Source organism: Camellia sinensis, chromosome 13 (assembly GCF_055761805.1).
Source record: "Camellia sinensis isolate YWXY chromosome 13, ASM5576180v1, whole genome shotgun sequence".
NCBI classification, from domain to species: domain Eukaryota; kingdom Viridiplantae; phylum Streptophyta; class Magnoliopsida; order Ericales; family Theaceae; genus Camellia; species Camellia sinensis.
In genome coordinates this window covers 102,422,826-102,445,451 of record NC_138973.1, presented here as the reverse complement: position 1 = coordinate 102,445,451, position 22,626 = coordinate 102,422,826, and the positions used below count along the sequence as shown (strand labels likewise).

The 22,626-nt window shown below is 47.4% G+C and overlaps 1 protein-coding gene across 1 annotated transcript; it reads right to left on the bottom strand.

Moving 5' to 3' along the window:
* Window positions 1-4,691: 4,691 nt before the first annotated feature.
* On the bottom strand, window positions 4,692-6,034 carry LOC145805933 (uncharacterized). The gene is made up of 2 exons (XM_082901399.1): window positions 5,298-6,034; window positions 4,692-5,015 (listed from the first exon to the last, which is right to left on the bottom strand). Exons 1-2 carry the CDS (start codon window positions 5,511-5,513, stop codon window positions 4,731-4,733), a joined length of 501 nt encoding a protein of 166 aa, XP_082757525.1. The 5' UTR covers window positions 5,514-6,034; the 3' UTR covers window positions 4,692-4,730.
* Window positions 6,035-22,626: the final 16,592 nt, after the last annotated feature.

Here is a 22,626-nt window from a genome sequence, read left to right as displayed (position 1 = left end):
GCGACTCTGCTGGGGATTTTTAGAGAGTTTGACTCGAACTCGTGATATCCGGTTTTGATCTCGTTTATGTGTTTCTTTGCATTGCATGTGCATTGGTGCGCCTAGGAACACAGTGTTTGCCATCTGCCATTCCTGAACGGTTTGCCGGAGGCTTGTCTTGTCAAGGCATGTCCATAAGGCTGACCGGCTATGGGCTCTGACAGTATGGGAACACAAACCCCGGTTTACCCGGGGCACCCTTTTGACCATTCGACCTAGTGCATATTCGGATCTATAGTGACCATTCCAAGCTAGGACAGGTTGCTTACCCGATGCTAAGTTGTTTGAAACCGCTGTGTGCGTAGTGAAACCCTAGCTCCTGACAAAATAGGACAGGGAAACCCTACCCCAACATAGGGGTGTTTTGTTCTCTTTACTTGCTATGTGCTTTTAGAGTGTATCTCTACAGGAACGCATATACCAGTTTACGAGTTTGAGTATCGGGCCCGAAGGCGCCAGAATCAGTATTGTTGAGAATCAGTTATCAGGAATCAGTTATCTGCGGGTATCAGATTCAGTATTTTGGGAACAGAAATCTGGGAACAGTGATCAGCAGTAGGGTACAATTGTTTGGCTACACCCGTGTTTGATCAGTTTGGGCTGAAATGCTGTCTGTTTTTCTTTCAGTTCAGAGAGTTGCAGAGTTGATACAGAACAGCCAGTGTCTCCCCTTTGCTGAGGCAGGATTTATGGCGGCACAAAGTTCAGAAGAAATTGTGGTTATGGCAGCTGTATCGGAGCAGGGAACCACTCCGCAGAATGAGGCCAGCATCAGTATGTCATATTCGCCCAGGTTGCCCGTTGTGCACCCGGTCTGGGCTCCCCAGTTATACCAGGCTCGTGAGCCCACCACCTTCGAATTGATGGGGATGATAGGCGATCTCCAAAGGTCTGTGGCAGACCTCGCCTATGGAATGTCGGCTTCACCGCCAGCGGCGCCGTATGTCGGGAATTTTGTACCACAGGAGCCCCCGCTACTGGGGCGGATTGTGATAGAGCTCAGCCAGCCAGAGGTGGCTTCCGGCTATAGCCACGACACGCCAGTATCAACCCCGACCCTTGATCAGGCTGAGGCCAAAGGAAAAGACAAGGCGAAGGTAGACGCCGACCCTATTGAACAACTGCTGTGGGCAGTCGAGGCTCTGAAAGTCAGAGGGATGAACAAGCAACAAATGTCTGCAATAGTGACCAAAGCTGTGGATGATGCTTTCCCCACTCCGATCAAAGGCAGTTCAAGCCAGACAGAAAACCGGGATGGGCCCCGTCATGCCCAGACAATTCCTGTAGTTCCCAACCCTGCACCGGGGAAGGTTCAAAAAGCCAATGCAGCGCCAGCTGATCCTTTCGCCAGCGCATCTGGCAAGAACCCTCAAACTGCAAAGTACCTACCCCGAGGGCGCAGGGTCTTTCACGACCTCCACATGCCTTTGTCTAGGGCATTGTTAATATTGGCAAAGAACGGGCATCTTAAGCCTTTGGAGCCCCGGCCACTCCCGAAGAATCTCCCCGCCACTCATGATGCTACCTTGTACTGCGCGTACCATCAACAGTCCGGTCACAGTACCGATGGATGTTCCCGCCTTCGTCATGAAGTGCAGGATTTGATTGATAACAAGGTTATCCTACCGCCCACCTCAGGCAAGCCCGTCACCACTCAGTTGTTGGATTTCGAGGGCTCAGATACTGCGAGTATGTAAATTGAATTGCCTGCGGGCAACATTTGGTGTGTTTTTGAAGCGTCTGGCACGCATTTTTGAGCATCGGTGAGACCGAGTTTTGTAAATCCTGGCTTGGATGTCGAGTCAACCTTTTGTTTTTGAGTCTGTCTCTTTGTCTTGAGTCAGTCTTTTTTGCTTAAGGGTCTGTCTGGTTGTATCGAGTCAGTCCCCGTTGTATATAATACCTGGTGATTCTGGGGTTGTTGTCCCGAACACCGTTTTATTTTGTAATTATCTGTTTTTGTTTTGAGTCTGTTCCTGCCGAGGGGCCAATTGCACCAACAGAACCGATCAAAACAGCTGTTGCTATCTCAACTTCATGCTTGCTTTCAGCATAAGTGCCAGAGAATTTGAATGGGCTGACAGTACATCTCGCCTGCTCTCCTGTGTGCCAAACTCATTGCATTAACCTAAGTTTTTCAAAAAAACAAACCTTTTGAACTCTGCGGTGATAAAAACGAAGAGGAAGGAATTCCTCGGGTTTTGTAAAATTTGGATCATTTTGAGAGAAAGAAAGGCGTGCTAAGCCTTTTTATGAATGAAATCATGCTTATCGGCGTGAGTACTGAGAAGGACCCTGGCCTGATCCAGATTGGTTCCACACTATCTTCGGCACGAGCGATTCGTCGCTTCCTTAAAAACTTTCAAAAGCAAATGTTTTACGCGGCCCTGCGAAGACCTGTGTGGAATCGCTCTTGAGATTGCGCACCCTAGGATCGCTCTCAGCCTCAAGATTCAACCTATTTGTTTTCCGAGTTTGAACCCGTTCAGAACGTTCAGAAAGTTCAACGGACAAACGCCGTGAAAGGCCCGTGTGGCCAGTTTTGAAACAGCCCTCGAGCAGGAGGCACCAAAGCCGAATCAGAAGGAGTAGATCTCGTCGGAAGAAGCTCGTAGAGCAACCTTGATGGATTCTTCTGCAAATCAGTGCAACAGCCGTTCTCCTAGACATAGAGAAGCTTCAATTTCAAAAAAAAAACCATTTGGCATGGACTTGCTACACTTTTACCCTTTGAGAGGCTCGCTGGGCCGAAAACCCGGAAGGGCGGCCCAGGCAAAAGCTAGAGCAAGAGAAAAATACAAAAGGAAAGAAGAAAAGAAAAAAAAAAGAGAAAGAAAAAAAAGAAAATTGAAAAAAGAATGAAAAAGAAAAAAATAGAAAATAGAAAATGAAAAGAAGCTCGCAAGGTCGAAAACCCGCATTGGGCGCCTTGGCAAAAGTGAGAGCCTAAAAAAAAAGTGAAGGTTAAAATACCCTAGTGGACCTTAACCGGAACTACGTAAGGCTTGATTCCCATGTTTGGGATACGTAGGCAACTTCATCATGAAGTCCAGCCCCCAACGCTTTCATAGCGTCTCAGTCCATGCAATGGTTTCAATTTCACTTCAAAGTCCAGTGGCCAACACTCTTCAAGGTGATTGTGTCCATATATGTGTTGTGACCGTCTTCGCCATCGCTGTGTCCAAGAGCTCGACCACCGCCAATGAAGACTGTCCGCAAATTGCTGCGGCACCATCCCAAACAAGGGGCAACTTTCCGTTGCCACAAGCCGTCGTGAGACGCCATTCAGACTAGGGGCAACTTTCTGTTGCCTCACACCCCCCTTCAAACCAGGGGCAATTTTCCATTGCCTCCGATCCGAGGTTGCGCGTCTCGAAGGGTAAGCTCCATGCTTGTTAAGCATCAGCTGTTTGAAAAATAGTTTTTGAAAATTTTTACTGAAGTTGACTATTTTCTCGAAAACTATTCCATTTTCCAAAATCGGACCATTGTCTTGGACCCAAAAAAGGAAAATTTTCAGTGCTCATAGCTTGACTTGCATGTTTTTCAAATCAAAAATCGAACAAGTACGTTAATCCGACTCTCATTTTGATCAAAATTGTTTTAGTAGAAAGCAAAAACGAAAAATGGTTAAAATGATGAACTAGGGGCACAGTTGAGCCAGGCGTTCTGTCTTTCCCTCGTCATCGACGTACTTGCCAGAAGAGCGCTCTACCCGTCAGAGGAAATAGCTGTGAGCTAACGATGTTGAGCATGAACCCACAACTTCCTATTCATCCATCAATCACCCCGGGGAGGGATGAAAAATGAGAGATTGAAGAATAGAGAGGTATAAGTTGAGAGAAAAGCGAGGAAAAAAGGGTTTTGAGAGAAAATCCGAGCTTGAGAGTCGAGTGATGTGAGGATCACAAATGAGAAAAGGTGGGAAACAATACCCAGATTGAACTGGCTCCTCGTGGTCCGAGGTCTCCCATCTTCGTTTACGCGTCTGTGTGTCGTGTCCCTTTCATTTGACGGTCTCGTTTTTTTTGTTTTGAGTCTCTCCCGAGCATGTCTCGTTGTGTTTAGGTCGTGTACCTCTTTGTTTGAGTCCTCCCCGCTGTGTTCAGTTGTAGGCTCGACATCTCGGTTTGAAAAACCCTTATTCAATTTCAAAAATCATCTATGCTCAGAATGCTGTGCCATTCTCTACATTTGAACGTGTTTCGACTCCAACCAGTTCCATCTTTGAGCTTTGTCTTGTCAGATTGGGCTGTTTGTTTGAGAATTGCCGTGTGCAGAATGAATCGAATGTTGTGTTATGGGCTGTATGCAGATTAATCCCCAGTAGAGCAAGGGCTGTGTGTCCAGAATCAGGCAGTAGGTTGCTTGGGTGTATTTTGCTGTTGGCTGTTTAAGTTATCTGATTATTACAGTGCAAGCGTTTAATTTTCAGACAACCAATCAATTCCATTTACATTGAGGTGTAACATGATGAGATGCGATGCAATGCATGAAATGTGTCAATGTAAACACTTTTTCAGATAAAAAGTCCGTTTCATTTCATTATCTTTTCAAATGTATAAGTTTTGGAAACAAAATCTGCCTGCGGCAATACAAGGTAATCTATCTACCAACCAAAAAGAAAAGTACAAAGAAAGAAAGAAAAGATAGCAAAAATCTGCATCTGTGTCAAGCACTCCGAAGGGCCGTCAGTCTGTCCTGGTCCTCTTCCTGGACGAGGGTCCAGGAGCATCATCAGCGTCGTCGTCAGAGCCCGAGCTAGAATCGCCTCCGGTCTCCTCCTCCGATGACCCTCCCTCCGCCTCTGACTCCTCGTCGTCGTCATCGTCCGGGACTGGAGCTCGCGAGCTACTCCCGACGTGAGTACGCCCTCCCCTGGTACGGGGAAATATCCTGCCCTCCTCATCTCTCCCCCGAGCAGGGACAGCAGGTCTAGCTGGAGCACCTCCTGCCATGGGAATCTGGAAAGGAGGCTGAAAAGTTCACGAAAAGGGAAATGCATCAGTATACCGTGAGCAGTTTAGCAATGCAGAATGCAGTGTGTGAGTACAATGTATGAATGCCGTGAGCAGTTTATCAGTGCAGAATGCAGTGTGTGAGTACAGTGTATGAATGCTGTGAGCAGTTTATCAGTGCAGAATGCAGCGTATGCAGTGTTCAGATACTGTGGGATCAGTGTATCAGGTGTTGTGCCGTGCATCAGATTATGCGAAGCAGTGTATGAATGGTTTGAGGCCAGTGTCAGGAGGACATACCGGTATGCTGTAGACGGCTAGGAGGTCAAATGTCCGCTGGAGAATCCCCATCATCGAGGCATTCATCGCCAACGACTGACGGGTGTACTCAGAAGAAGCCTGCAAAGGTATCAGATGCATTAGTATTCTGTGGAATATCAAGTAAACTGAATTGAATAACTGTACGAAGTGCAGTGATACATACCGGCGGTAAGTCGGGGATGTCAATGAACTCATGACCAGCCGGTGGAGGGGCGAAGGGAATCTGATAGGTCGACCCACCCTGCCCCTGGAAAGTCAGTACAGCAGGCAGGGCAGGCCAGCCAGCTCCTCGTCCTCCCCGCACTCCGCCCCTGCCACGGACCCGGGCCCTCCTCGAAGATCCAGCCCCTGCTCCCGCTCCGGCCCCAGCCGCCGATGCTACAGGCCTGGCCCCCTCTGCTCGACGGCCGCTCAAGGGACGCATCAGGTACGTCCGCACGTACTCCTGATAGTCGCCGGTGCCTCGGAAGCCGGCCTCCTCCCAGCCGATGGAGTAATCATCCAGCTGCTCAGCGGTAAGCCCCTCGGTCTCCCTCATCTCTGCAGGAGGGTGAACCGGGACTATCTGCTCAGGTAACCCGCGGGTCTGGCGTAGAAAACGCTCCCCCAGGTACCAAGCCCGACAGACCGGGCCCTCAAGCAAAATCCGGAAACGCGAGGTCTCCTCAGCACCAAGGAACCGACCCCGCATCGCCGACGGCAGCGAAGCCCATGGCCGCCATGTGATCTGAAAGTAACAGACAGTTTGTTATCTACTGTTATTGAAACATGCAGTGGGAAAGCGAAGCTAAACGAACTGAAAGTAAAGCATACCTCTGTGGGGGTGATGGTGTCGAAATATCGGCGGAAGAAGCCGAAAGTCTCTCGTGGTCGCCGGGTGCATCTCCCGTCGAAGCGACTCGAGAACGGGACAGCCGGAGGAGGCTCCGCAACTGGCACGGGGGCAAGCCTGGGAAAGTAGGCGTAAACCCACAGCTGCAAGACAGATGTCAGTATGACCATCAGATAAAGCAGAATATACAGAACGAAGCAGAAATAGCAGAGCCGTGTGTTGTGCAGTGTATTGTGTACAGTGTACAGTGTGAACAGTGTACAGTCAGTGTAAAGCAGAATGTATGTGTGTGCCGTGCGTACAGTATACAGTGAGTGTAAAGCAGACTACAGTGTGTGCAGTGTACAGAGTACAGAGAATATCGGACAGAAATGAAAAGCGGAGAAGAAGTGTACCTCCCAAGCCCGCCAGTAGCCTTCGAGTAGCTGGCCGCTGCCGCGCGAAGCCGAGCTCATATAGCCGTAAAGGGTGGCCAGAGCAGCGCCGCCCCAATCGTAGTGCAAGATGTCTCGGACGTCCACCAGTGCGCTGAGAAGGCAGAGAGGCACGGTGTTCGCCCGGTCGGCAAAGATAGTAGTCCCGAACAGGAACATGAGGAAGCCGCGAGCATACCTCTCCTCGTCCTCTGGGGTCATCTGCACCTCCTCCAATGCGGGCTGGACCCGAAACTGTGTCTCGAACCAGGAGTACCGCACGAAGCCTGGACGAGCTAGTGGTGGGGCCTCCCCCAGTAAATGGACCTGAGCGGCGGTCCACTCATCCATGTCTGTGTCGAAAGGGATCGGATCCCCCCCATACCCCGATGCCTGTGAGCATCGAGAAGTCATAAGGGGTCATCGTCATATCCCCCGCAACAGAAAAATGGAAAGAATCGGTGGTGTCCCACCACCTCTCCGCCAAAGCAGCAAGGAGAGGTCTGCATGTGGAGAGCCTAGAGAGCCCTCGGCAGAAGGTGTCGAAGCCCGCTCGGTCCACGATGCGCTGGACCGCATCAGGGAGCTCATCATACCACTCCCGCGCACCAGTATTCCCATACCCGCGAATGGTATGGGAACCCTCCTGCAAACAGAAAACAACAATTGCAGGACAACATTCAAAATGCAGTTTTGAAAAGACAGATTTGCCATGTATGCAAGTTTGTCAGATTCAGGCAAATACCGGGTGCCGGTGTGCTTACAGTGAAATACGTGTGCTGTGTCAGCGTGTTTGGGTGTTTCAGAACAGATGTGGCATGTGTACAAATCTAACAGATTCAGACAAATACTGCGTACCAGTGTATGCAGTGAAATGCAGTGTGTGCCGTGTGTTTGGGTGATTCAGGGCTAGTGCAGTGTGTGTGCATGTGTCACTCTCAAGCAGATATCAGTTGTATGTATGTTTACAGTCAACTACGGTCTACGGCATATCAGATTTCAGCAATTAAAGAATACAACTAACTATGGCAGTTTTGTATCCTACATTGCAGAAAGTAAAGCAGAAAAAAGAAAAATTACCTCGGAAGTGCCGAATGAAAGGTGGGAGGTAGGCTCGCGTAGTAGTAGCTCAGGCGCCGCGTACCTCTCAAAGCTCCGGAACTGACGCAGGCCGTCTGGGGGCAGAACGTGGATCGCCAGCCGGTAGGTCGCCGGGTCGAACGGGCGCTCGCTCAGTGGTAAGAGCTCGACCCCGGGATCCATCTCGTGGTCCGGGGGAGTCCCGCCACGTGGAATGTCGTCCGCCATGTAGAGAGTGGTGTGAAAATGGCCGGAAAAGGGAAAACCGAGCCGAAATGCGAAGAGTCAACTGAAAAGTCAACTCCCGAGAGGGTCGAAAATGGCCGGGAAGGCCGGAATGTGAAGAGGCACGGAAATGAAGAGGAAAGTGAGGGGAACAAACCCCGAAAAGGCGAGAACGCCGAACGAGGCACCGAAACAAGAATGTGATCGGTGGAAAATGTCCGAAACGCGAAGAGGATCGCGAATCCGACGATGAAACGAGCGTGGAACGCGAAGAAACGGGCGAAAAATGAGAGAGAAGCACTCTAGAGAGAGAGAGCAAGGGTTTTCGGCGTGAGAAGAATGAGAAAATAGGGCATGAAGCCCTATTTTATAACACCCAAGGTGAAAAGACAAAACTGCCCCGCACCAGCAACTGTTTGCCGGTCGGCAATGTTTTGTGCCGGCCGGCACCTTTTTGTGCCGATGGAATTGTTTTTGTGCCGATGGCCAGCCGGTGGCCTCATCTTTCGGCCGGTGGGGTTCCCACAGCTTTGTTTAGGCCATTTGAGTTGTGTTGGGTCTTCATAGCTGAAGAAAGTGCAAGAAAGTGCATCTCCGACATTCAATCGGCCTCCGTTTTAACTTCGGGTCGTGTCTCCAGTGCGTGGCGCTCGAATTCGCGCAAGGTGTATCCTTTTTGTATCCTTTTTGAATTCAAAAGTTGCCCCAGGTGTGTTGCACGAGTTCATCACACTACTTCGGTGCATTACATTGCGCTGTCATGCGCCACACATTTGCATTGTTATGCGCGTGTTACATGCGTCGCAACACGCACCCCTTTGCATCGTCGTGCACATTTCTCATGCATCATCATTGCATTTCCATTCCATGCATTGTCATGCATTCCGGAATACGTGCGTTGTTGCGCATTTAAGCCCGTTTACATTCCGTGTGGCGTGCGTGTCACACTGGCCGTCGCACTGTCTTGTGCATTTCAAACCTCGCGCTGTTCTGCGCATTGCACTGTTTTGTGCATTTCAAAATTGTTCGCGCTGTTCTGCGCATCGCACTGTCTTGTGCATTTCAAACCTCGCACTGTTCTGCGCATTGCACTGTTTTGTGCATTTCAAAATTGTTCGCGCTGTTCAGCGCATCGCACTGTCTTGTGCATGTCAAACCTTGCGCTGTTCTGCGCATCGCACTGTTTTGTGCATTTCAAAATTGTTCGCACTGTTCTGCATCGCACTGTTTTGTGCATTTCAATTTCGCACTGTCTTGCGCATCTCATTGCATTTTGCATGCATTCCATTGCACTGTTTTGTGCATTTCAAAATTGCTCGCGCTGTTCTGCGCATCGCACTGTTTTGTGCATTTCAAATCTGCGCACTGTTTTGTGCATTTCAAATCGTCGCACTGTTTTGTGCATTGCATTCCGTCGCGCTGTTTTGCGCATCTCATTGCATTTTGCATTGTCATGCATATCAATTCTTTGACTTGCGTAGACCGCATGTTATTTCTTTACTTGCGTAGACCGCATGATAATTTCTTTATTTGCGTAGACCGCATCTTAATTCTTTGACTTGCGTAGACCGCCTGTTATTTCTTTACTTGCGTAGACCGCATGATAATTTCTTTATTTGCGTAGACCGCATCTTAATCTTTTACTTGCGTAGACCGCATGTTATTTCTTTACTTGCGTAGACCGCATGATAATTTCTTTATTTGCGTAGACCGCATCTTAATTCTTTGACTTGCGTAGACCGCATGTTATTTCTTTACTTGCGTAGACCGCATGATAATTTCTTTATTTGCGTAGACCGCATCTTAATCCTTTACTTGCGTAGACCGCATGTTATTTCTTTACTTGCGTAGACCGCATGATAATTTCTTTATTTGCGTAGACCGCATCTTAATTCTTTACTTGCGTAGACCGCATGTCTTGATTGCGTAGACCGCATGTGTTAAATTTCATTACCTGCGTAGACCGCATATTTTGATTGCGTAGACCGCATACTCAATTTCATTACCTGCGTAGACCGCATGTTTTGATTGCGTAGACCGCATGCTTAATTCCATTACCTGCGTAGACCGCATGTTTTGATTGCGTAGACCGCATGTTCATTACAATACTTGCGTAGACCGCATGTCTTGATTGCGTAGACCGCATGTTTAATTCCAATACCTGCGTAGACCGCATGTTTTGACTGCGTAGACCGCATGTTTTGATCGCGTAGACCGCATCATGCTTAATTTCAATACCTGCGTAGTCCGCATGTCTTGATTTGCGTAGACCGCATGCTTAGTTTCATTACTTGCGTAGACCGCATGTCTTGATCGCGTAGACCGCATGTTTTGATTGCGTAGACCGCATGTTTAATTCCAATACTTGCGTAGACCGCATGTTTTGATTGCGTAGACCGCATGTTTAATTTCATTACCTGCGTAGACCGCATGTCTTGATTGCGTAGACCGCATTATCAGTTTCATCACCTGCGTAGACCGCATGTTTCAACTGCGTAGACCGCATATTTGCTAAATATCATCGCCTGCGTAGACCGCATGTTCATGATCACTTTTGTTGACTGCGTAGACCGCATGCTCCACTTACATGTTTGTATTTCCACAGCATTGTCATGCTCCCCACTTGCTTTGCGCTGTCACGCATTTCGAGTATACCACCACCCTTGCATTGTCATGCGTGTCGCTAACCATATTGCACCTGTTAAGTTTGTTTTCTTTTCAGGCACGATATTGTATGTACGGTTCATTTGCAGCTGGTGCAACCGGACGAGCCGCACAGGTATTGTATCTCCCGAGTGAGACGTTTTGAGAATTCCATAATTCTCTTACATCCTTTCTGCATTGTAGTGTAGTTTGGTATGCTAGCTTAAAACTGTCGCATGTTTGCTTCATTACAGCTTTCTTTGCATGATCATAAGTTATGCTCGGCTCCGTGCATTGTCTTGCATTTTGCCCCTGCCTTCGGGCGCATATCTTATTTTGTATTGCATATTTGTCTAAGTCTTCGGCCTTGTCAAAAATGGGTCGTCTCTGGGCTTTGACATTCACTCCCGTCATTGTTATGACTTTCGAGTTCTATCAAAGAGGGGCAACTGTAGACACCCCATTTTTGACCGTCCTCAAGACTTGGACGTCACTGTTTGAACACACGGTGATCTTCCATGTTTGTGTTTGTTTGGAGTTCCCGGAGGTCTCGGCTCGCGCGCCTCGCCTCAGGATCCCCGAACTCGACCGTTTAGTGTCTGGTTTTGCACCAAACACTTGCGTCTTGCCTTTGAGAGGCAGAGTGGGGCTTGTAGACCATCCCCACCCATCACCGGCAGTGGCTAGATGCCACCGGCTGGTTTTTGCTGCCACCGGCAATATAGTTTGCCGGCCGGCACTCTTTGTTGCCGGTCAGCACTATTTGTTGCCGACCGGCACTCTTTTTGGCCAAGATGGCATTTTTTGCCGGCCGATTGCTGTTCATCTGCTTTTGCAGATATTTTTAGACAGCTGTATAGCTTTTGCTCCCCTCCATACACGTGTATGGAGGGATCTCCCTCTTGCAAAGCTTGTCTTGTAAGCTTTACAAGAGGCATATAGAGAGAAGCTCTCTCTAAGGCAAAAAGAGAGCTTTTAGACATTTTTGAGGAGAGAAGACAGAGGAGAGCTCTGGTTTTTCCTAGGGTTAGGGTTAGATACACTCACCTATCTCTCTTTTCCTCTCATTTTGCACACTAGGTGTTTTGTGTCTCACTATTGCACACAAACACCTAGTGTTTCACCTTCCTCTTGGAGCTGAGGTTCTAAAGAGTGTGTTTTGAAGTTTTGGTGTTGGATTCAAGCTCAAGGAGGCCATTGGAGCACCATTTTTGAAGAGGACTACAAGGGTGAGAAACTAGTCCCTTTTTCCCCCATTTTTTCATTGATTTTCTACTAGTCTTAGAGCTGTTTTTGTGATTATTGTATAACATAAAAAAGTTCTGTTTTTAAGCCCTCTTTGTTGTTTATTAAGAGTGTTTTGTTGTTTGAGGGTTGTTGACCACCCTTAGGCCTCAAAAGGCCTCATTTTGAGCCATTTTGTGCTAGCTCCGGGATTTTGGTGTTGAGGTCTCTTCACCACTGAAATCTTGAGGGATTTCAGTGGTGAAGATGATGCTTTGAAGTCCTAAGAAGGAGAGGGCCACCCCCTCTCCTTGTTGTCCTTGAAAAGGACATATTTTGGCCTCTTAAGGAAGCCTATGCTTGAGTGTGTGTTGAGCATATTTGGTTTGTTTTTTCATGCTTATATATCCATGATATAACATGATTTCAAGTTGGTTTTGGAACTTCGTGCATGTTTAGCATAGTTGCCATGTAATGCCTTATTTGTGCCTTAACATGTTCTAGGTTGTTAGCCTTTGTTGGAGCATGTTTTAGGCTTGCATTTGTGAAGATTATGTGCTTATTTTGCCATGTTTTAGCTCTGTCCATAATCGTTTGGGTCGATCTTTGCATGCATTATATAGCTCCTTTGTATTTGGGCTTGTTGGCCTTGAGTATGTGCATGTGCAGCATGCCATCTTTGCATTGTTTTGATGATTTGGAATCATCCTACATGCTATTTCAGTCCCATTTCCATGCTTGTTGGATTGCCTTGCATGTCTCTTTAATGCTTTGAAAGCATGTGTTGCAATGCTCCATGTTTTGGCCATGGTGTATGCCTTTGTATTTGGGCCATTTAGATGCCATCTAAGTAGTCCTTTAGCTTTGTTTTAACATGCTAAACCTCTGATTTTGGTCCTTCTTTGCATGCCATGTTTGGTCATGTTAAGTGTAGTTCATTGCCTCATTGATTTGCTTTGAACACTTAGGCCATTTCGTGCATGCTTAGCTTGATTTGTTGCTTGGTTTGGCACCATGTATCAGCATGATTTCAAGGCTTATAACGCATGCTAATTGTTCATGTTTGTCCCTTTCAAGTGTGCTTGAATGTTGTTTGTTTTGTGCTTAAGTGTAGGCCTTCCATCATGTGTATGTGTGCATGTGTTTTGGCTTCTTGTTTTGGCCATTATGGCTACTGTTTTAGGCCTTTTTAGAGTTGCCTAATTCATGTATAAGTCCATCTTGCCATCCATTTGCATGTTTGCTTGTAAGCTCTGCATGATTACATTGCATTGTTCATGTTGCATGATAGCTAATATGCTTAGGTTGCATTGCATCAACATGCATTCCTTGTCCCTTGATTTGGGTGATAAGGATTGGGAGTTTGTTTGATTGATTTGCATTGCATTTGAAATCAAAGTTGCATACTTGGTTCTTTGGGCCATCATGCATGGAAATGCGTGATTGGTGGTCCGAGAACCGAGGCACATGTCCCTTTGAGTCATTACAATGATAAGAGACATGGTTGGCGCATACATGCCTTGAAATGTGCTACCATGCTTTGTTTTGCCCTCTGTTGCTGTGAGTTGCAGGTTCTGCAGGAATACTCTGCCGACCGGCAGTGTAATGTGCCGACCGGCACAATTTTCTCTGCCGACAGGTTCAATTTTGTGCCGATGGCCATACCACACTGCCGGTGGCAATCTCAATCAGCCGGTGGTGATCCTCTCTGTCCAAGGGATCAGTCCTGAGGCTTTGACAGTCTCCAGAGGAGGAAAGGAAGGAAAACAGGGGCAGCTTGCGCATGGCGGCACACTTCTCGAGGCGTTTTCCTGCTTTAATTAATTTATTTAATTTGTTAATTAAATTAGTTAATTTTTAATATTAATTAGCTTGCGTAGTTAATTAATTTGTAATATTTATTCAGTCCCTCCGAGCAAGGGTAAACCTGTAATAAGTGTGCGTGAGTGTGTGTATGTCTTCCAACCTCACGTCTTTCTTCCCTTTTATTTACCTGCTTATGATGGTAGATTAGGGCACGTTTAATTTAGCATACCTTATGCTATGCATGCGTGCATCCATGCATTCGTATTACATGCATTAGGCTCGGTACATCACGCTAATTGCATCAATACTTCAATTCCCAAACTGAATACGTGATAATTGTGCATTTTCACATGACATGTCTAGGTTAGCCGAGCCTATCTTAGCAACACTTTGTATGCGATGCATTAGGCACTTAACATGGACTTGGATCATGCATGTTTGCTAACGAGTTCTTTGTTTTGGCACGGAGTACGATGTAAGTATTGCCGCTTTAGCATATCGCATGAGTGTGAATGTTGCCATGTCAGCATGCTTAACATGTGGCTAGATGCTTATGTGTTATAAACTGCCTGAATGCCTGTGGGTGAAGGTTGGATTGTTTGAGTTGGAAAAACTCGTTGAAATCCGTGTTTTAGCCTACTTGCGAGTAGCAAATTCCAAAGCATTTTCAAACCGAACGGATATGCAATGTTTATTTCCAAATTAGGCGATTTGGTCTATACTTGTTTGCTGTGCGCATAACATAGTAATTCTAGGCTAATAACCAGAATAAGAACACATAAAGTTTTCAAAATCAGATATCACGGTTAGTAGAGGCCGGTCTTCGGACTGGGCGAAAGGGGGTGCTCATAGCTGACCTTCCCCGATCGTACCCAAGCTCCCCAGCCGAGACAACTCCGGTGATGACGGACACGTGGCCTTCGGCACCGAGTCAGGGTTTCCTAAATTCTCCCATTTTAAAAAATTTAGGTGGCGACTCTATATCTGGCAAAGCAGTCCATGTTTGGCACTACTTTTTCAAAAATCTGTTTCTCAAAACGATTTGCCAGATTTGGACTCTTTGGTTCAGATTAAGAACCGTGACACAAATCGAGTCCGAACCGTAGCACGAGACCCACGCGGGCGCGTCTACAGTCTCTCCTCTATCTACGGCAGTACTTCGATACAGTACGACCATCAGAGGTATTGCAGAACTCTCAATTCTTCATGTTTCCAATCTTGCTCATTTACAATTTCTGATCAGCTTATGCATTGGTTATCCGCAGATCACATGGCAGCCATGGGCGCCTTTGGGTAGAGACCTCCGATTCCAGTTTGCCGGAGCCTGGGGTGCCTCTCGGTATAGGATCCTGTTAGAGGGGCCGGTTGGTAGGGCTTGGTTTTTAGGGGAGCGCTTCTTGTGCCAGACATGGGGCTACCCCGTTCAGGACATTCCCTCAGCACCCCCAGACGACATGCGGACCGCTGATAGGCTCCCTCCCCAAGGTGTTGTTGACGCCAGGTTGGGCACTGATGTACTTCTACATCTGGAGCAGGGAGAGTACGTGACTTATCGTCACACATACTTGATGCATTCGTTGACGGGAGTCCATACCCTGACGAGGAGACCCGCTGGTATGCCCTCATCGGGCCGGGCTCGGGCTGCGGACGTCCCTTCCACTAGCAGGGCTGGTACATCCAGAGGTGGGGGTGGATTTAGGAATAGCAACGGGGCGGGGCGGGGCCGGGGATCACCCTCCCCGTCCCCGATCCCCGATTGTGAAAATCTCCACGGCCCCGGCCCCGATCCCCGACGGGGAACCTACCACCCTCCTCATCCCCGCTCCTACCGGGGATCGGGTTTCCCTGACCCCGAAAATTCCCCGCCCCCAAATCTGTTTCAACACCTCCATCATCAACAACAACAACAAGAGAATCATCATCATCAACAACGTCAATCGAATCATCAACACCAAAATCAACATATCAACAAAAATATCAACAGATTATAAACAAAAAATTAAAAAAAATGGACAGATACGCAAACAGATTAAAAAATGAACACAAACAGATCTGAGATCTGTGTCACAGAGAGAGAGAGAGAAAGAGAGTGGACGAGAGAAAGAGAGAGATCTGTGTCACAAACAGATCTGAGATCTGCCTCCGATGCCGACGCTTCCCCCTGTACACGATCGGACTGCTTCTCTCCGACGTCGACTGCCTCCGACGCCGACTGCCCCTTCGTTATCGCCTCCGACGCCGACTGTCCCTTCGATCTACTGAAAGAGAGAGAGGGAAAATAGAATAGAGAGAGACGAAGTGGAGAGAGAGAGGGGGTCGGGGACTCGGGGCCAGAGAGAACGATAGAGTTAAGAGGTAGAGTAGAGTCAGAAAGGAATAGTATCACAGATATTATATATATATATATGCATATAATTAAGGGGTTTATTATATATATACATATAAAGGGTATAAAAGTAATTTCACTTCGGGGAAATTCGGGAATGGGGCCGGGGATCGGGCCGAGCCGGGGATCAAACACTGATCACCGTCCCCGGCCCGTGACAGATCGAGGATTGATTTTCAAATACCGTCACCTCCCCGTCGGGGGTATTTTTCGGGGAAAAATCGCTTAAATCGGGGTCGGGATCGAGGATCCCCGTCAGGCCGGTTTCAAATTGCCATCCCTAGGTGGATTGGTTCCCCCGATTCCTCCGACTCATCATCATCTTGGGTGGCCAGACATGCCGATCGAGCTGACGGGATGGCGATTCGGGACTCCCTACTCGATTCCGATAGAGCCTCCCATGTCTGACCACAGATATGTCAGAGATCCTGATTCGCCGCCGATATGCTTTATAGCTTTGATTTATCACTCAGATACTTGGACATTCATTCCTTTACTGATATTTTGCATTTGTATTTGCAACCTCCGGTCGAGTATATGGATAAGATGCTCGGGATGATGGCCGCACTCGAGGGCATGGTCTTACGAAGAGAGGCACAGTTGTCCATCATGGGTGTCCAGGTACTCTTTAATTTTCTCGCATTTATCATACTTCCGATGACATGCTGAACTTGATCATTTCACTGCATTGGTAGGTTGCCTGTGTAGAGCACATCTGACACACACCACATTCATATACTGTATCTGCATGCACTCTCATTTCATGTAGTTTGCTTGTATCTGTATCTGATACACACATTTGAGCTAATGTATTCAAACTGCACTTTTTATTTTCAGATGCCTCCTGTATATCAGCCACGGACCGGGCCATCCAGGCCTTCTCGGGGAGCCGACCCATCTCGACCTTCTCGGGGAGCCGGGAGAGGAGAGTCGTCCCGCAGACGCAGAGCACATATCGTAGAGGAGGAGCCCGGTGAGGACGAAGAAGAGGAGGAGGAGGCTGCAGATCATCAGTCAGAGACATCTGTTGACAGAGAGGAGGGTTCCGACCCTGGTTCCGGGAGTGGAGAGGAGGTTGAGGAGGATCCCGAGGATGACGGTTCCGACTTAGATGGTGCCGGTGGTGCAGAGCCTGTTCCGCAGAAGAGGACGAAGAGGGCCTCTTATTCCTAGTCTTGAGAGCATTGGTGTAGCTGTTTCCTGCTTTATTTACCTTTTTTACTAGTAGTTGTAGCACATTGTACATTATTAGGCAGTTTTATTTTCTGTAAAACTTGTACCTTTGTTGTAAAATGTTGTAACAAAGGAAGCATGATGGAACGAAACAGCTTTTTGAAAAAGTGTTGTACTTTATGTTCTCAGCATCGCATCGCATCATTTTCCAAATAATGAGATTAAACAGTAAATGTGCATTGTGTATTTGCCAAGTCAGGTAGCGAATCGACACGACAAACTAAACAACCTAACTTACTAAGAGACAACAAAACCTTAGCAAGTTTACAACACAACAAAATTGATAAACAAAGAGTAACAACTCAAATGCACAAAACTCGGCGACTCGATAAACAAGACTCGATAAACGAAACAGCTCGACCAACAAAACAACAACTCGATAAGCAAGACTAAACACCAATTTAATAAACAAAACACATTTCGGACAATCTGGGTGATGGAACGTATCCGAAGCAGAGGGAAATGGAGGCCTTCGACACTCCCGATGCATGGACATGCTAGGAACTTTCTTCTAGAGGGTAGAACAGGACCAAAGACACAAATTGCAACATGGCCGGCCACCTTTGGGAACTGGCTGACCAGCTTTTTGCATTTGAGGGGAGAGGGGTGGCCGGCCTACCAGAAAAGGTGGCCGGCCGGCCACTTAGCTCAGCAACCACTATTTTTTTGACACGTGTCCCCCCGAACAGTGCCTTATCCCCTTTAAAAGTCCTAGCTTCGTGGCTCATTCATTTCATCTCAGTTTTGTACCAAAATTGAGGCGTTTCTCGTCGAAAATCTCACAGCTTGGATTGCTACTTTAGACGGCTCGAAAAAGTTAAACTTCCGAGGCTTCGGCTTGAATGCACTATTCACGCTGAGCCGTACTCCGCTACACCTTCCCTTCCTCCATGCCGCGGCGAGGTTTTGGAACCCGGTAACACACGTCTTTAGCTTTGGCGGGCAAGAGGTATGTCCGACTTTCGAAGATTTTCAAGTTTTGATGGAATCTGAACGTCATGAAGAGACCTTGCCTCAGTTTCGCTTTGGTCACGCCCAAGCTTTAGGGCGGATGTGTGGACTCACCACGCATGACGCTCGGTCTCTGATCTGTAATGGGGAACTGGACATCCTCGGATTGATTTATCACTTTTCTGACGCCGGTGACCGTGGCGACCATCATTGGCAAGGTTTCCGACAACATGCCATTTGCTTGTGTATGCTATCTCACTTTCTGCTTACGTCGAGCTTTGGTGGATCTAGCATTCGCCTGATTGAAGTTGCTCAAGGCTTGAAGGATGGAAAGAGTTGTATTACGATGACACTAGCTGAGACGCTGATGGGCTTGGATGCTTTCCATTGCCGGGAGACGACCAGATTTGCGAGGAGTCCACTACTGCTGCAGGTAACGTTTCCCACCCAATCTCACATATGTATTGCTCACATCACTCAGCCCTCAGGCTCAATTTTTCTCACAAAACCCTTGTCTTACTTTTCTCTCATCGTACATCTCTCTATTCTTCATTCTCTCATTTTTCATCCCTCCCCAGGTATGGTTAATGGATAAATTGCAGGTTGTGGACTCTTGCCCAGCCTACTCAGCTCGCGGCTACTTCTTTCGACAATGCCTAGTCGATGCCCTTGATGAGAGATGGTGGTTCGACTGGATGTGCAATTTGTCTACAGATCGCATCGCTTGGCGCTGCCCTTGGCTCAATCTCCCGGCAATGAGCTATAGCATGTCTCGGCAGACTGGGATCCAATTGATTGGTCTGACTCACTGTGTATTCTATTTTCTGTTCCGGTTCCAGTGCCAGTTCGATCATGTTCAGAGTTGTCCACCAGAGGGGATAAAGTATCCGGCTTCATTCCCGGTTCGAGGTGCACAACTTGCCTGATATGCCACGGCATGGAGGACGAGAGAACTCCTGGCCCCCGCTCCCACTTTTAGTTATACTTTGTCTGACGAGTACTTGGATTGGCTCAATGAAGAGGCACAGATCGGGCCCAGCTCGGTATCACAAGCTTCGACCAGCTCTGGGAGGGGGCGCAGGGACACCTGACTTGACTATGCCCCGGATTTATTGCTTTATTAGTACTCCCAAATTTTCTTTATGAATGTAATAAAAAGCAACTTCGATCGTATGCAAGAGCAGGAGAACTCTGTTTTGAAATCAATGAAATTGAAGGTTATGGTACTGAAAATTTTCCGCTTTAGTCCAAAAATGATCTTAGTTGTAGAAAGATTAATTTGAACAAAGTCAACTTTTATTAAAACTTTTCAAAACCATTTTCGATATGGATCAGAACTGGACACGCCTGAGATCTGTCACTGAGATGCACAACCCCAGATCCCTGCAATTAGAAAGTTGTCCCTAGTCTAAATAGCACCCCGGCACTGCATAGCAACGGAAAGTTGCCCCTAGTCTAAAAAGCACTGCACCGGAGATTCCAATGGATGCTGGTAGACAAAGATGATTGAGATGATCAAATGGACAAAGTTGATCGAGAAAAATTTTATGGCTGAACTTCAGGATGAAGTTGCCTACGTATCCCGATGATGGAAATCAAGCCTTACGTAGTTCAGGCTTAAGTTCACTCAAGTATTTTCACTCTCCTTTTGCGCTCTAACTTTTGCCAAGGCCGCCCTTTGCGGGTTTTCGACCTTGCGAGCTCAGTTTTTATATTTTTTCAATTTTTTTATGCTCTAACTTTTGCCTAGGTCGCCCTTTCGGGTTTTCGGCCTAGCGAGCCTCTCAGGGGTAATATTTCTTCAACTTGTCCATGTTGATCGGTTGGAAGAACTCTAAGCCATCTAGATCCATCAGAAACACAGCTCCACCTGACCAGATAGCTTTGATGATGTAGGGACCAATCCAATTGGGTCTGAACTTGCCCCTTGGGTCATGGATGGGAGCTCGGTTGTCCTTGAGCACCAAATCTCCTTCCTTTAGATTCCTGGACTTGACTTTCTTGTTGAAAGCCCGGGCAATTTTGCGCTGATAACCTTGAACATGGTACAGTGCTTTCAGTCTTCTCTCATCAAAGAGCATGAGTTCCTCAAACCTGCTCTGCTGCCAATCTACTTCGGCTATTTGACACTCAGCCAATACTCGCAATGACGGAACCTCAATCTCAATAGGTAGAACGGCCTCCATTCCATAAACCAATGAATACGGAGTCGCTCCGGTAGAAGTTCTAATTGAAGTCCTGTAGCCCCACAGAGCAAATGGCAGCTTATCTGGCCAATCCCGGTAGGTTTCCACCATCTTCTGCAGTATGTGTTTGATATTCTTGTTGGCGGCCTCGACCGCTCCGTTGGTTTGCGGCCGGTATATGGATGAATTATGAAAAGCCACGTTGTATTTCTTCAACAAGTCAATCACTTCCTTCTTGAAGTGGGAACCGTTATCCGAAATAATCTCGTTTGGGACCCCGTAGCGGCAGATGATATTGTTTCTGATAAACTTTGCAATGTGCGACGCCTTCAACGCGGCATATGATTGGGCCTCGATCCACTTTGTAAAGTAATCTATCGCGACCAGGATGAACTCATGCCCATTCGACCCCTTCGGAGTGACAGCCCCGATCACATCAATTCTCCAAACTGAAAATGGCCATGGTGAAGTCATGTTGTACAGCTTCGACGGCGGGATGTTCATGCTGTTTCCATGGATCTGACACTTGTGGCATCGCCAAACAAAACCGATACAATCCTCCTCCATGGTGGACCAGTAGTAACCCTGTCTGAGGATCTTCCGTGCTAGCATTACTCTGTTCATATGCGCACCGCATTCTCCTCCATGGATAGCCTCCATCAGGCGCTTCGATTCCTCGGCTTTAACACACAGCTTATGCATTCCCAGATGACCTCTCTTATACAGCTTACCCCCATAGATGATGAACTGAACGACCATTCTTCTGATTGCCCTTTTATCCTTGGCATTTACCCCTGGCGGGTATGCTTCATTCTCCAAGAAATTCCAAATGTCGTAATACCAGGGGTTTTCGTCTTGAACCTCATCTATAGCAGCAATTGACTCGTAGGCTGGTGCAAATTTCTGGTCAATGATGACGGGACGCATCCGGACTCCGAACAAGATGTCTATCATGGAAGATAGAGTTGCTAAAGAATCTGCGAACCTGTTGTTCTCTCTTAGTAGATGAGCAAAGTTTAGCTTCTCAAACCGAGGATTTAACAAGTCCAAGGTTTGGTGGTACATCATCATCTTTTCTTCTTTGACTTTCCAGCCCCCTTTTGCTTGAGAGACAACAAGGTTCGAGTTTTCGATAACGTCCAACCGTTTTGCCCCTAGTTCCAAGGTCGCTTCTAGACCGGCAATGCATGCCTCGTATTTTGCTTCGTTGTTCGAGACTTTGAATCGGAGTTTGAAGGCTAGAGGGATACGAGACTTATTAGGTGCTATCAGCAGCACCCCTATCCCATACCCGTACTGATTTGACGCTCCATCAAAGTACATCATCCAAGTTTCATCGTCGATGTGCAAAATGGCTTCATCTAGGAATAAGTACTCGACTGCTTCGCCCCCTTCAACTGGATGGTCGGCTAAGAATTCTGCTACTGCTCTTCCTTTGACTGACTTGCGCGTCACATATTTTAGATCGAATTCGGAAAGCAACAGCAACCAACGAGCTAGCCTACCCGTAAGTGCCGGTTTCTCGAAAAGATATTTGATGGGATCAAGTCGTGAAACCAACATTACGGAGTGAGCTAACAGGTAGTGCCGCAGCTTCCTGGTAGCCCATACCAAAGCTAAGCAAGCCTTCTCCAACAGTGTGTAGCGAGTCTCATATTCTAGCATCTTCTTGCTCAGATAGTAGATGGCTCTCTCCATTTTGTCCTCTGATTCTTGCGCGAGCATGCAGCCCATTGTGGTCTCGGTCACTGAAAGGTACAATATCAACGGTCTCCCCGGCTCTGGCGGTGACAACACGGGTAGGTTCTGCAAGTATTCTTTGATCTGTTCAAAAGCAGCTTGGCATTGACCGTCCCATTGGAATTTCTTTCCTTTCTTCAGGAGACCAAAAAGTGGTTCACAAGTCAAGGTTAATTTTGAAATAAACCGTCTTATGAATTGCACTTTACCCAGAAAGCCTCGCACCTCCTTTTCAGTCCTTGGTGGTGGCATTTCTAAGATGGCCTTGATTTTTGAAGGGTTGACCTCGATGCCCCTTTGTGTAATCAGAAACCCCAGCATTTTTCCCGCTATAACACCGAACGTACACTTTTGAGGATTTAGCCGCAACCGAAATTCTTTGATCCTTTGAAAGAACTTTTGCAAGGCGGTGTAGTGGCCCTCTCTTTCTTTGGACTTGACAATCATGTCGTCCACGTACACCTCAACCTCTTTGTGGATCATGTCATGCAATATTGTGGTCGCGGCCCGTTGATATGTAGCTCCAGAATTCTTTAACCCGAACGGCATCACTCTATAGCAGTAGATCCCCCACGGGGTGGTGAAAGCA